The 15,105-nt window shown below is 40.1% G+C and overlaps 2 protein-coding genes across 2 annotated transcripts; one reads left to right on the top strand and one right to left on the bottom strand.

Annotated features, from left to right (window-relative positions):
* Positions 1–2,009: 2,009 nt before the first annotated feature.
* Positions 2,010–4,290, bottom strand: LOC306741833 (zona pellucida sperm-binding protein 4-like; the record flags this gene model as incomplete). Its single annotated transcript, XM_079224150.1, has 8 exons — positions 2,010–2,101; positions 2,183–2,258; positions 2,341–2,488; positions 2,665–2,857; positions 2,933–3,093; positions 3,180–3,277; positions 3,366–3,550; positions 3,651–4,290. The coding sequence occupies 8 exons, from the start codon at positions 4,288–4,290 to the stop codon at positions 2,010–2,012; spliced, it is 1,593 nt and encodes a 530-aa protein (XP_079080276.1).
* Positions 4,291–5,895: 1,605 nt separating this feature from the next.
* Positions 5,896–8,000, top strand: LOC306741834 (zona pellucida sperm-binding protein 4-like; the record flags this gene model as incomplete). The annotated part of the gene is made up of 9 exons (XM_079224151.1): positions 5,896–6,134; positions 6,230–6,363; positions 6,454–6,638; positions 6,727–6,824; positions 6,912–7,072; positions 7,148–7,340; positions 7,521–7,668; positions 7,752–7,827; positions 7,909–8,000. The coding sequence occupies 9 exons, from the start codon at positions 5,896–5,898 to the stop codon at positions 7,998–8,000; spliced, it is 1,326 nt and encodes a 441-aa protein (XP_079080277.1).
* Positions 8,001–15,105: the final 7,105 nt, after the last annotated feature.

Raw genomic sequence — 15,105 nt, forward strand, 5'->3', positions numbered from 1 at the left:
AGTAAGTCTTTCAAAATAAAAGTCAAGGCAATAGAGACACATACCAGGGTAACGTTAGAAGAGAATAAATAAACCTGGGCTGATGGGCGTAATTAATTATTTAACTCTTCAAATTAAAGCTTCTAATTTCAGGGTTGATGATAAAGTTGATGATCAGATGGTGGTCATGGTTGTTCGTGGTAAATCAAGACAAAACATGATCAGTACATTTTAGACAGACAGAAGTTTAGTTGTTTTTAACTTTGGTTCAACAGTACTATCATACACTGAACAATATAAATATTGACGAGCACATGACATTTAAAGAAGCGGTCAATGTCCTCGCTCAGTCAGCGGGAAGAGCACTGGGATCTGTACTGAACAAAGTTAAACAATGTGGTAATCTGGAATTCCATACTTATACAACTATAATTCATGTGTAAGTCCTGTGGCTGACTATGTTTCTGGTGTTTGGGTTTTCCGTGACCACACGAGTTGTAACACTGTGCATCACAGAGCTATTTCATGCTTCTTGGGAGTTTACAAATCTACTTCTGTTTTGGCCATTAGTGGGGATATTGGTTGGTGTAATGGGAAAATATATTGTTGTAATGTTGTATCTTTAATAGAGTTTAAATTGAACCTTAAATGACCCTCAGAGATGAAGCACCAAATGGGGGGAGATGTAAGATGTAAGTTCTGTTGATGGGAACTGTGGGGGTTCATGTTTCTTGAACAGACTCAGCTACTCTGGTCTCCTTCATTGGGGGGTTTGGAGGCGGAGACCTGATTGTGTTATAAGTGAGCTGTGACTGTTGCTTCTTCGAATTCTCTGTCACAGGCTGTGTCGAGTAGCAGTGACAGACTTTTCCTTCTGCAGGAATAAATGGACTTTATACAACTTTGATTCAGAGACTTCATTCATTTTTAACAGATCTACAAGAAAATCTTCCATCATATTGGTAACATCAGACATAAGTGTTAAATGCTTCCTTCGATTTTGGAATATAGTTGTGAAGGTGTCTGATCAGAGAATAACTACAAATATATTTCAATGGGACATTTTGCATTGCCATCCATCTCTGTTTAATTTGAACGATTTGTCATTTATTCTCCAGTTATTTTGTGATATTAAGAGGATTAGGACCAAACTGGTTCTTATGTATAAACAAACATGGTCTATTGATATATGGTGTAAAATAAAGTTACAAACTTATTGTCTCAAAAAGAATACCTTTAGTGCAAAACTTTATGTGAAGTATAACTTAAACAAAAGACAAAGATCCCAATGTGCACATTTATACTCAGGAACATTACCATTAGTTTTCGAGACTGGTAGGTGTAACTACTCCAGAGGAGGACATAATCCGTTTGTTGTGTGGGATCGGGAAATTGAGAATGCGGTTCACATTTTGTTTTACTGTCCTAATCTACGAGGACTTAATGGATGTACTGTTTAGTAAAAGAACTTCAGTTTATGTTGATTTCTTTTGGACGGATAACTGTGAAAAACTTGAGTTGTGCTTCAGTAAAGGAATCTTTATTGTAGCCGATTTGATTTGCAAGGCCTGGGAGAGAAGGCATCATGTTTAGTTTAAGATACAGCGGTGAGGTAACCAGTACATTTCTAATTGAATGAAACTATATGAAATGTGTCCACCGCAGCTGTACTTTTGGTGTCTTATAAACCCATAAGGGTTGGACACGTTATGTGCTTCACACGAAGATATCTATCTATAGAAACGTTTGTTGTGTTTTGTTTTGTTTCAGAAGAACCATAAAATATGACTGCTACTGGAACCTGTTTGTAAGAACATCACTAACAATTCATAATGAAAAAAGGATTTGCAGCACATCAAAGCCAATATATTTTTAATAAAATGCGTGTACAATATTTTTGGGGATCAATTTCATTCTTCCTGCAGCACACGTTTGTAGTCTTTTTGCAATCATTACAATATACAGTATGTCATATATGCAAATATTTTACTTCATGATCTGGGCCAAATTCTTGAGTTCGACACTGCAGTTTACTCCGGAGAGGCTCCCATGATCACTGGTCCTACAGAAACCACAACCATTGGCTCAGATTGTGTCTGGTCCACAGCTATGACATCTCTCCCTACAAACAGACAAACAAACATGGTCAGATTCATGTGCATATTGCTCCTTTAATTCTGCAGATTAGAAATTCATCTCTTACTTTTTCTGTAGCATGTTGGTTCACAGGAGTAGCCCGCTGCAGGAGTGCACACAGCTGTACTGCAGTGAATGTACACCTGAACAAAGAAAACCATGTAAGCAGAGCAATACAAACATATTTTGTTGAATCAGTTTATCATCAGTGGATTAAATTATTACCTGTTCCCTCATAGGTTGCATTGAATTGGGGTCAACAAAGGTAAACATTTTGAAAAGGAAACGTCTGTAGTGACTGGGAAAGTTCAGACCAGAGGAGGCACCGACTGGAACCAGTGAGGACAAGTAGTTATCATTCCTGTATGGACACCTGGATAAAAAAAGAAAATGGCATCAAGGCAACTCCTCTGTAATTCAATTAAAAAAGGAAGTCAGTGTTTTCATAGCATTAATTTCTCTAACAGTAATCCTAAAGTGTAAACTCTGACAAAAATGGTTGAACATGTTGTCGTAAACAGGACAATGTTAAATTGGTGTTTTAGTTACCCGTCTCTCAGAATGTCCCACTGGGGCAGACTGTGAGGGTTGGAGCTTGTGGTCGCCCAACAGCGACCAAGAGTCAGGACAAGGTTGGGATCTGTCTTTTCAATGAGTTGAACCTCCACGTACACAGGGTCCCTCAGTACTTTGGTCACAGGATAGTCAGCCTCCGTGTAGCACGAGGTATAGGCCACATCCACTGTGAGAGCAGGGACCAGTTAGTATGACAGCCATCTACAAACACAGCAACGCTGCCAGGCCGACATTCACTTACCTTCATTACAGCCCTTTGAGATGCATTGTCCATTACCCAACCTCAGTTCTACTCTGAGGGGTCCCAGAGCAGAAACTGGTAGAGGAGGATCTGATAACGGTAATACTTCTACAACCACAGTTTGAACAGCGGTGCCGATGTATCTAGCCTGGAAGATCAATCTGAAAAGGGAAAACAGGTATTATGTTGCTTTGTCAGATCTGTTATTTAGATGTTATCAAATTTATTTAAAAAAAGCATCACCTACTCGTAGTGACTGTCCCTGGTAATGACTCCACGAGGCCCGGTATCCACTTCATATGAGGAGAACATTTTGTTCTCATAGACTATAACACCAGGCTCCTCCTACAAAAGGTAAAAGAAAAAGGCATTATGAGGTAAAAATGTTGCATTTTTTTAAATGGTGGAAAAGTTGAGAAACTCAAGGTCTTACCAAAACAACGGTGCCACATGAGGTAACAGGAAAGTAATAGATGGCAAAGTCTGAATTAGAGTCAACATGTGCACAGCCTTGACCGTTGCCCAACAGTGAGATTGACTCGAGGTCAATGTTGGGCAGGGTGGCATCTCTCGCCACTACGACAATGAAATGGCCGTCCTTGGTGCACTGAACGGTCACTGGTGGCAAAAAAACAAGCATTGACAGGTTGAAGATGTAGAACACCTTTTTGGCATCCTCCATTATGGTCCATTGCATGACATTCTTTTCAAAACTCACCTGCCTTTCCATAGTAGCACCGTTGGCCATCAAAGCAGCAGTTTATGTCTTTGCATCCATCAGCAGTGATCTCAGGACGTCCACATGGGATTCTCGTGTTTTTTGACACTTCACAACTTGTGGGATATACAGGGATTTGAGGGTTCTTCTGCTGCTGCTGACCACCGATAGGTCTGTCCCCTGATGTTGATGTAAGCGATGAACTACCGCTGAGTGATGAACTACCGGTACCTGATGTACTACCGGAAACTTCTGTATAACTGGTACCTGTTGAAGTACCGGTAATCACTGTACCACCATGAAGATTTGAAACACCGGAACCTGTTGTAGTACCGGAAGCCGCTACAGTGCCGGTGAGCGTTGCATCACTGGCCATTGGTCTGTCGTGGTGGAGATGGCCATGGAGATGGCCGTGTTGATGACGATGGCCGTGGTGATGGTGATGGCCGTGTTGATGGTGATGGCCGTGGAGATGGTAATGGCCGTGGCCGTGGCCGTGGCCGTGGTATGCAGCCTGTTGTCCAGCGTTCTTTGCAGGAAGGTTCAGCAACCCTTGGCCCTGAGCTTCTACCTCTGTCCCAACTAAGCATGCTAGCAGTGCTAGTGCCATGAAAGAGGCGACACCCCAGTGCTTTGCCATGGTTCAACAGCAGTTTGACCAGAACAGTCACCAAGTGTACAACTTGTGTTGTATATGCTGCCACATTTATACCTGACGACGCTTGATTTAAAAAAAAAAAACTCCTCTGAGGCAGAATAACCACCAATTACAGCTTCCCATCTTTTCAATAGCCACTTAAAAGCTTCAGGGTTGTATTGTGTCATGTTTTTGTATATTATTTAGGGGGGGGATTTGATAAGCCTTTTGGCAACATCACAAGATCAGACACGTGTTCTATTAGATCAGGTCACCTTTTTTTAAAGGTCTTTGTGACCTCAAGAGCCATTTGTCTCCAAATGTTTAATTTGCTAGTGCACAATGGCAAACATATTGCTATTTTCTATGGATCTGGATTCAAGTTTGTCTTAATATGTGCCTTATGAACACATTATTTTAAACATAACCATGTTGCAGTTTCTTTAACATAGGAGCTTTTAATCCACTGCAAGACAAACCTGCTTTGAAGGTTACCGCAAGCCAAAATACATCTTTCAGTCTAGGAAGACGTTTTCTGGAAAATCTTCCATGGAGTGGTGGAGCTCCAGAGGGAACTGAGTGGGGGAGTGATTCAGAGAACGGTGCTGGGAAGAGGTGTAATCAGCCTCAGCTGTGGTCAATCTGTGATTGTGTCTCTCCCCAATAAAACACCAGTAGCAATTGAGGAACCAATGGACCGGGCTCAGGATTCACAGTTTGCCAGAGAGGCAGAGTGGACCCAACTGAAGTAGTCAGGAGAGGTCATGCCAGACAGCCTGTATAGTACCAACGTGAATAATAATAATAAAATGCTTGAGAACCACGATTCGAATGTGCTTCCCTCATTATGCACGAGACTCTTGGGAGTAACGGAGGAGTGTTACACTCCAGTATTGGAAAAGAATAGATTTTTGTTTATGCACATTAAATTAATTCCAGTATAATAATTTGGTAACAAAAGCTACAATAGTCATGTAATACTGTATGTGTGTATTATGTTATACATCTTGAAAAATCTTCCTAGATTTTTATTATGTATTGATGTATTTTGGCTTGCATTAACCTTTAGAGCATGTTATTTTATGTTTAAAATAATGTGTTCATAATGGCACAGCTGAAAGGTATACATGAACAGACCTATTGGGCTGAAGTGCATATTATGGCCAACTCTGTTACAGATCCAGAAGAGAAAAGATCAATATGTTGGCCATTGTGTACTAGCAAATTAAACATTTGGTGACAAATAACTCTTGAGGTCACAAAGACCTTTAAAAAAAGGTTTTTGTGACCCAAATAATGACTTGTCAATAAACACTCTAATGTCATCTAACACGTGTATTAGAACTGATCTAATACACGTGTCTGAAAACATTACATAATACACCCCTGAAGCTTTTAAGTGGCTATTGAAAAGATGGGAAGCTGTAATTGGTGGTTATTCTGCCTCAGAGGAGGGTTTAAAAAAAAACATCAAGCCTAGTCATGTATATAAATGTGGCAGCATATACAACACAAGTTGCACATTTGTGGACTGTCTGGTTCAAACTGCTGTTGAACCATGGCAAAGCATTGGAGTGTGACCTCTTTAGTTGCACTAGCACTGCTAGCATGCTTAGCTGGGACAGAGGGCCAAGTGAAGGGCCCTCCAGCACAGTGGCCTCCTCGGTCACCACAGGCCCCTCCAGCACAGGGCCCTCCAGCACAGTGGCCTCCTCGGTCACCACAGGCCCCTCCAGCATAGGGCCCTTCAGCACAGTGGCCTCCTCCGTCACCACAGGCCCTTCCAAGACAGTGGCTTCCTCAGTCACCACAAGTCTCCCGCAAAGGGCTCTCCAGGGCTGTGGACAGTTCCGAAATTTCCTCAAATTGCATTCGATGTTCAGCAGCAAAAGAAACCTAGAATCCCACAGACACCTTACATTTCCAGACCAATTTTGTCAAGAAATCCTCCTGTCGAGAGTTGTGAAGTGTCAAAAAACACGAGAATCCCATGTGGACGTCCTGAGATCACTGCTGATGGATGCAAAGACATAAACTGCTGCTTTGATGGCCGACAGTGCTACTATGGAAAAGCAGGTGAGTTTAGAAAATAATGTCATGCAATGGAGGATTCAAAAAAGGTGTTCTACATCTTTAACCTGTCAATGCTTGTTTTCTTGCCACCAGTGACCGTTCAGTGCACCAAGGAAGGACATTTCATTGTCGTAGTGGCGAGAGATGCCACTCTGCCCAACATTGACCTCGAGTCAATCTCACTGTTGAGCAATGGTCAAGGCTGTGCACATGTTGACTCTAATTCAGACTTTGCCATCTATTACTTTCCTGTTACCTCATGTGGCACCGTTGTTTTGGTAAGACCTTGAGTTTCTCAACTTTTCCACTAGTTAAAAAAATGTAAAATTTTTACCCCATAATGCCTTTTTCTTTTACCTTTTGTAGGAGGAGCCTGGTGTTATAATCTATGAGAACAGAATGTTCTCCTCATATGAAGTGGCAACCGGGCCTCGTGGAGTCATTACCAGGGACAGTCACTACGAGTAGGTGATGCTTTTTTTTAAAGTAATTTGGTAATATCTAAATAACAGATCTGACCAAGCAACATAGTTCTAGTTTTCTCTTTTCAGATTGATCTTCCAGGCTAGGTGCATCGGCACCGCTGTTCAAACTGTGGTTGTAGAAGTATTATCGTTATCAGATCCTCCTCTACCAGTTGCTGCTCTGGGACCCATCCGAGTAGAACTGAGGTTGGGTAATGGACAATGCATCTCAAAGGGTTGCAACGAAGGTAAGTGAATGTCGGCCTGGCAGCGCTGCTGTGTTTGTAGATGGCTGTCATACTAACTGGTCCCTGCTCTCACAGTGGATGTGGCCTATACCTCGTGCTACACGGAGGCTGACTATCCTGTGACCAAAGTACTGAGGGACCCTGTATACGTGGAGGTTCAACTCATGGAAAAGACAGATCCCAACCTTGTCCTGACTCTTGGTCGCTGTTGGGCGACCACAAGCCCCAACCCTCACAGTCTGCCCCAGTGGGACATTCTGAGAGACGGGTAACTAAAACACCAATTTAACATTGTCCTGTTTACGACAACATGTTCAACCATTTTTGTCAGAGTTTACACTTCTGCTAATTAGGATTAGTGATAGAGAAATTAATGCTATGAAAACACTGCTTCCTTTTTAATTGAATAACAGAGGAGTTGCCTTGATGCCATTCTCTTTTCATCCAGGTGTCCATGCAGGAATGATAACTACTTGTCCTCACTGGTTCCAGTCGATGCCTCCTCTGGTCTGGATTTACCCAGTCACTACAGACGTTTCCTTTTCAAAATGTTTACCTTTGTTGACCACAGTTCAAAGCAACCTATGAGGGGACAGGTAATAATTTAATCCACTGATGATGAACTGATTCAACAACATATGTTTGTATTGCTCTGCTTACATGGTTTTTCTTTGTTCAGGTGTACATTCACTGCAGTACAGCTGTGTGCACTCCTGCAGCGGGCTACTCCTGTGAACCAACATGCTACAGAAAAAGTAAGAGATGAATTTAGAATCTGCAGAATTGAAGGAGTAATATGCACATGAATCTGACCATGTTTGTTTGTCTGTTTGTAGGGAGAGATGTCATGGCTGTGGACCAGACACATTCTGAGCCAATGGTTGTGGTTTCTGTAGGACCAGTGAGCATGGGAGCCTCTCCGGAGTAAACTGCAGTTTCGAACTCAAGAATTTGGCCCAGATCATGAAGTAAAAGATTTGCATATGTGACATACTGTATATTGTAATGATTGCAAAAAGACTACAAACGTGTGCTGCAGAAAGAATGAAATTGATCCCCAAAAATATTGTACACACATTTTATTAAAATATATTGGCTTTGATGTGCTGCAAATACTTTTTTAATTATGAATTATGAGTACTAAAAACAATGATCTATTATCTAATTTGTTTCTCATCTCTTGGGTACCTTGTTAGGCTTCCTTATCCATGAAAATATTGTTGTATGTTTTAATATTTTTGTTGTGGGCCTTTGGGCCTTTTCTTTTTTCAGTATACCCCTCGATTTCAATAAAAAAAATGGTCAAATGAACCTCAAAAGAATCACATAAATAAATAAAAGGTTTTTGTGTTACCTGACTATCGAGGGGTATTAGAACACATTATAGCCCTATCTAAGTTAGGGTGACCAGACGTCTCCTTTTTCCCGGACATGTCCTCTTTTCTTTTCTTATTTTAATATGTGGCTATAAAAAGTATTTATTATTTAGAATTTTTTATTTGTTATCATTATTGCTTCAATATATGTACAAGACACATTAATGAAACGGACTAAATGCAGAACTGGACTAAATGCCACAAAAAAGGTTTGTTTACATTTGCACTTTTTTGTCATTTCATTTGTGACATTTGTATGCATTCATACAATGCATACTTTTAATGGTTTGTATTACTTACTTTTAACGGTTTTTGTTACTTATTTGTAATGTGCTGTACTGTAGCTTTGTATTGTGTGCCCTTCTCCCCCCATATAATGTTGCATTGTGTATTTTATCCTGTACTGTTTGCTCTTATTTTATGTTTGTTATGGTCTGTCAAGGGACTACAGATGCGAATTAGCTGTAGCTAAAATGTGGTACAGTGCATCAAATGGTGACATTTATGTTTTAACTGTACGTGGTCCCTTTTAAATAAAGATATATATACTATGCAATAAACAAACCTGGAAAATTACGGTGACGACTGTGTTTGTTTCATCAAAGAAAATGGGTACAAAGACCAGGTAAACTCCGCCTGAAGGATCCAATGTCACATTGTAACAAGTACTGAGAAAATAGCTGTCAACATCTGAACCAATGGGTTAATAAATGTGGGTTTTTCTGTTTAGTTTAGGACAAATAGAAAAAGTACAGGAAAATTAAATTAAATAAAGATTAAACAATTGGAAGTCATAGAAATTCACACAAGGGATTTGAAAATGTGGAAAGATGAAGCAGAATGTAAGGAAAGGACATGTGGAAAACGTTGTAAAAACAGACAGAATAGAACAGAAAAAAACTTCTGAATTCCTCTTCTCTCTATCCCTCGCCGTACATGATGGATTACGATCTCGATGCATGCCCTCCTTTATACGCACTTCCACTCCCTCAAGTACAATAAATAGATGCACCTCCACCTAAACAGCTGATACCTGACCTACAAGTGCTTACCAACCGCTAACAACACTGCATAGAGACATGATTACTGCGTTGATCGCTGCACATGCCACAGCTTTCCAACTGAGAATTGACATGTCAAAGATAATGTCATGCAAACAACAACAACCTGATGAGCGATATCTCAGAGAACTATATGAGACTCCATGCAACGTTCAATGAACACAGTGGCCTGCCTGAGCCAGCAAACAGAGGTGATGAATGAACCCGTACCAACTGTAGGGACATACACCAAATATTCCACTGAACCATTGGGCAGGTTGCCCAAAACCACTCTTGTGATTGGTGGAGAGGAAATCACTTTTCTCGTAGACCCTGGGCCAACACATTATGTTGTGACAAAAAAAGCTCTAGTGTGTTGAAGCACTGCATGTACACTGCAATTTGCAGATACAAAATACCCCTCAAATAAATGTATATAAAAAAATACAAAATACTGGTGCCAAAAAATGTAACAAAATGCAATACATGTATTTTGTATTTAAAATATAGGAAAAAAAATGTCTTTCATAATGTGCCTTTTAAATCAAATAAATTGGATATTGAATGTTTTCTTTTGTTGTTTTTAACAAATGGACATCTACTGTCATAGCCTGGCTAACTGTTAACTATATTATCTTCCAGTAATTGATATGGCATTATGACATTCACATTGAGAAGATACAGCATAACTTGTAATACAGTGCAAGATTAGATGGTCAGATGTATCTTGATAAGGTTATCATGAACAAACAAGCTCCCAATCTCCCTCTTCCTATAGTTAGCTACTCGACTGATAAGTTAACTTGCTAAACACTGGCTATGCACTAGCCTAGACAGCATGCTAGCGCTATTAGCATGTTGGCATCGATTGCTAGCTTGATATTATAACCATCACCATGTAAATATACAATAGTCTATGTAGCCAGACCCAGACATGAATTATACATCAAGCTATTTGACATATGTCACACTCAGATAAAATATATGCCTTGACAGACAATCCGTTGAACTTGAAGATCTGAAGACTGAACTCGTTTACTGTTTTTTGATTCGTGGAGAAAGTATTTTGAGTATTTTAAATACAAAATGACTCCAAGCTAAAGTATTTTGTTACAAATTATGTTAGATCTTTTATCGGCCCTATCAAATACAAATGACAAAATACTCAAAAGTAAGTGAAACACGTATTTCAAACACAAGTAATATAGATACTGCCCATCTCCGGCCACCGGTAATGAGTAATGACCACAGGTTGAGCATTCCTGATCAAGCCTACTTCATATTTTCCATTTGCACAGACAGACAGACAGACAGGCAGGTTTATTCACTTTCTCTAAATGCTTTATGGCATCCTGTAATAACTGAAACTGGTGTGTGGGTGTATATGTATGTGAGCTAGTTACTGCAGTTTGACACATACACAAATTAATTGTTTTGCTTCCAACTTTTCCAGTTTTACATTTCTACGACAAGGCTTTTCAGCAGTGCAGTTCAATGCTTTTGGGCTTCAACACTTTCAGCAGCTATTTCTAATATTTCAGCTTTCCATCGCATTTTCAGCAGGCAGTTCATCTTCTCGTTTTACATATTTTCTTCCTTTCCCTACATTCTGCTTCATCTTTCCACGTTTTCAAACATTTTCATTTATTTCCAACTATTCTTTTTCCATCGTATTTCCTTAAAACAAATGTTTTGTAGCTTTTCCATTTGATTTAAACTGAAAGATCCTCCCGCAGGAAAAACACATTAATTAAAACGTTGGCAACTCACTTCCCCATATTCATTTTTCATGAATGTGACATGTTATAATTTGATGAACCTTTTGGAAACATCACAAGATTAGTTGTATTGGTGAGACAAGGGAATTCAATTTCCGGTCAAATCAGTCCACTGGGTGATTGACAGTTTGACATTAAAGTATTTGACAATTTAGGTCACAAAAACCTTTCTAAAAGGTATTTCTGACCTCAAGCTTTATTTGTCACCAAATGTTTACTTAGCCCGTGCTATTCAGTCAGACTTTGTTTAGTTGGCAGTTGGCTTACATGAGCTAAAAGCACACGTGTCTGTCCTGGCTTTGTCGACAAAATAAGGAGAAGGTTGAATAACAGAGTGAGCACCATTCTTTCCTTAGGTAGACATTAATGCACTATATCTTTACGTAGCAAACACTCGTTGGCTGCTGTATAAATATTCAGAATGGCTGGTTTAATCAGGGAGGCCTGCCAACACAAACCTCTCCAACCAATATTGGCTTAGGTTCATTTTAAAATCAGGTGCTGGGAAAAATATTAACCAAGCTGAAATCAATTGTGTTCTAAACAAATCTTCTTGAAAAGTAATATTTTTACTTACACTTATACGATCTATGCAAGTAGTCCACTCAAACCATTTTTAAAGTATAGGGACATTCCAACCAATCCCTATTCCCTTGAGTTATGGTCTTAAAAGTGTTGATTTTTTTCTCCAGAGGTCCTCATTAAAAAGGTTTCTTTACAATAAGTTAAAACTATTCTAAACTTAAAGAACGTGTCATATAAAAGAGTCAAAGTCGTCAACAAACATTCAGGAATGTCTGTTACTCATCAACATCTATCTGAAGTTTGCCAACATTAGCACACATTAGACAACATTATACCAGCCCATGTAAGGCTGTAGCGGAAAAGAGTATTGAGCAAAGGGTATAGCTTTTCAACTTTAAGTTTTGGGAAGCAGATTGTGAGTCAAAGTCAATACACAGACGCAAATTTTGCGCCGGGCGGCGCGAATGAGGCGAAAAAGCCTTGCGAAAGTTGAGTTGTGAAAGCCAATCAGCGTTGAGATGCTCCTCCCGTCGTCACCAGCGGAGCACCTTACGGTCTAGCGGCTTCATTCAGACACTCGTCCTGGAGGAGTCGGAGCTGTGTGCGACTACGGATAATATTATGAATCCAGACACAGGGGGCGTTTGTTGTTCCAACGTTTGTAGGACTTCCACAACAAGTATAAAGCAGAACTAGTAGTTATTTCAATGGTGAATGGCGGAAATGGTAACTGTTTTCACGGAGTAAAGCCACGGAAAAGCCCGCGCCCCCTTTTCGCCACGAAAAAGCGAATGACGCGATTTGACTACATAAAGTCGAACGAGTAAACTCAGGCGAAAAAGCGTTGCGAAAATTCGGTGTGAACGCACCGTAAGGCTACGTTATGTGGTTAATTCGAGTCATTCGCTTATTTGCACCGGAAAGGGGGCGTGGCTTAGCTCTGTGGCTTAACTCCATAAAAATATATATAGTAAATAGTAAAAAACTAATAAATACTTTTTTGCAACGCGTCATTTGTGCCGCCCGGCGAAAATATGCGTTGTTCGCAAACCATTCGCGCCTGTGCATAGACTTTGCATGCAATCTACTCCCGTGAAAAATTCCAAATGCTTTTGGTGTGGCAGCATAAAAGTGGCCAAGTTAATTGGACTGTGCCATTCTACGACAGCTAGAGGGGTGTCCTCAGCAGCCACTAAATCACTGAGGAGTGACGTCTTCTCTCCCCTTCAATCAGCTATGAACTGACCAGCAGAGTATATACAGTATATATCCTGCAGTTGAAAGATGGAGGAGAGGCAGTGGCTCTGTGTTCAATAGAGCCACTCACTATGTTGTTTATGCTCAGGGTGTTTAATTTGTTTGTGAAGCTTTTAGTGCAATTATGTTAAACTTATATATTTATTATAATTCGTCACTTTGTTCTGATTTTGTTTCCCATTTTCACTGTAAATATTATTGGCTGAATAAAATCCCTATTTCTTTGTACCTGTAACGGGTGGAAGGACTCAAATTCAATATGACTGAATGGGGGGTTTTGAACAGATTTATTCCAGCAGAACACACAAGGGAAACAGACAAGGCAGAAGGCAGGAATCACGGGGTCGGGGACAGAATAGGATGATGTTTACCAGACAGAGGCAAGGTGGAGAAGTCCAAGCAGGCAGGGTCGTATTGGGGGGAGAAGTCAGCACGGTTTTGCACTGGAGAACTACAGAAGCTTTTAGGTCACGTAAAAACATGGAAGACACTCCTAGGGCCAGTGTTAGGGTAGTCTGTTCTGGGCTAACTCAGAAACATGGCGGACTGTGAGGGTCCAGTTATAAGCTGTTATAAGCAAATGTTTGAATGAAAATACAACAGTTATTAGTTGTAGGTGATAATACACTATTAAAACATGTTATTGGATTGTTATTATTGATGTATTAATATGTAAGGGGTACTTTAATGTTGTTGTTGTTGGTCATGATGAGACGTATTTGAACTACTTGTTTACTTAATATATAGTTAAATCTGTAACAATGGATCATATTTCATAAACCCATCATACATTTATGTCAAATCTTACTTTGGTGTAACGTAACTCACTGTAGTGCCCCCGTTGCCTATTTAACCTTAAGGCACTGCTTGGTTGCTTGCTTGCTGCTTGTTCCGGACGCGTTTCATTCACGACAATGTCCAGGTGTAACGTCCATCTTGTTTATTCATACAAAACAAAATAATAGCCACATCGGCAGAACTTAAGTGCGTATACTCAAATCATAAAATAAACCCTCTGATACAGTATTGTCACTGTTGTGTAACGTAAAACGCGTCAGGAACAAGCAGCAAGCGAGCAACCAAGTAGTGCCTTCGGGTTGAATAGGCAACTACACTTAATTTAAAAAAACATTTGCCTTCTCAAAACGAGCAACCCCTGGCCCTAATGCCACTCCTAAGTGGTGGGAGGTCCAACATAGTGAAACACCACACAATGGATCTTACACTCACCATTAGCTCAAATTAAATGAATTAACCCCACTCCTGAACTTTACATTTCCTCCCTCTCTCATCGCTGGGATGCAGTGAAGAACCAAAGTCTCGACCAGGAGTCTTAGAACTTACAGAGTAGAACTGTGTGCAGCATTTCTAGAATACCATGTGCACAGATGAAGTGTTCAAACAAACATTTTGGGACTGTTGGAGTACTGGCCCCTCCTGTCAGCATTTCGAAGTGTCCAAGACCCTGAACACCTAGTAACTCCCCACTGCTCCTATGGGTTAAATGTAGGGGTCAAATTTCATGAATGTGCCTCAATGTATGAGGCAATTGCAATAAAGTTCAAATTTGAAATAAAATTGACACTTGGAGAAATAATTGCCACGACTTGTGATGGGAAGATCAATAGGTCAGCTGCAACTTTTGGAAAGGCTCAGTAATAATGGTTGTCATTGTAGTTCTATGGTGTAGTAGACATTCACAGAATACTCTGGATAAAACTGAAATGTATAAAACACAATCTGAACTAATAAACTTTGACCAGAAACTACCCTCAGGAACCTCTAGGTCACTAGGTGGTTATTCTGTCAATTTACCATGTGCCTGGACAAAATCAAGATGGGACTTTGAGTCAATGATGGCACTGAAACCGTTAAGGCTGGCCCTATAATGTTTTATTACAACACCTTTCTGGTTACGAACATCAACATTCCTAAGGACACAGAGATGCATCTAATTTAAATAAACAACTTTGAGAAACTTTTACCTGATATGCTATCCTTGTATTTATATGTTATCTACCCCAGTGTAAAACATTCCCTTCATTTGAACCTGTTCT

Source organism: Taurulus bubalis (genome assembly GCF_910589615.1).
Source record: "Taurulus bubalis genome assembly, chromosome: 9".
Classification (NCBI taxonomy): domain Eukaryota; kingdom Metazoa; phylum Chordata; class Actinopteri; order Perciformes; family Cottidae; genus Taurulus; species Taurulus bubalis.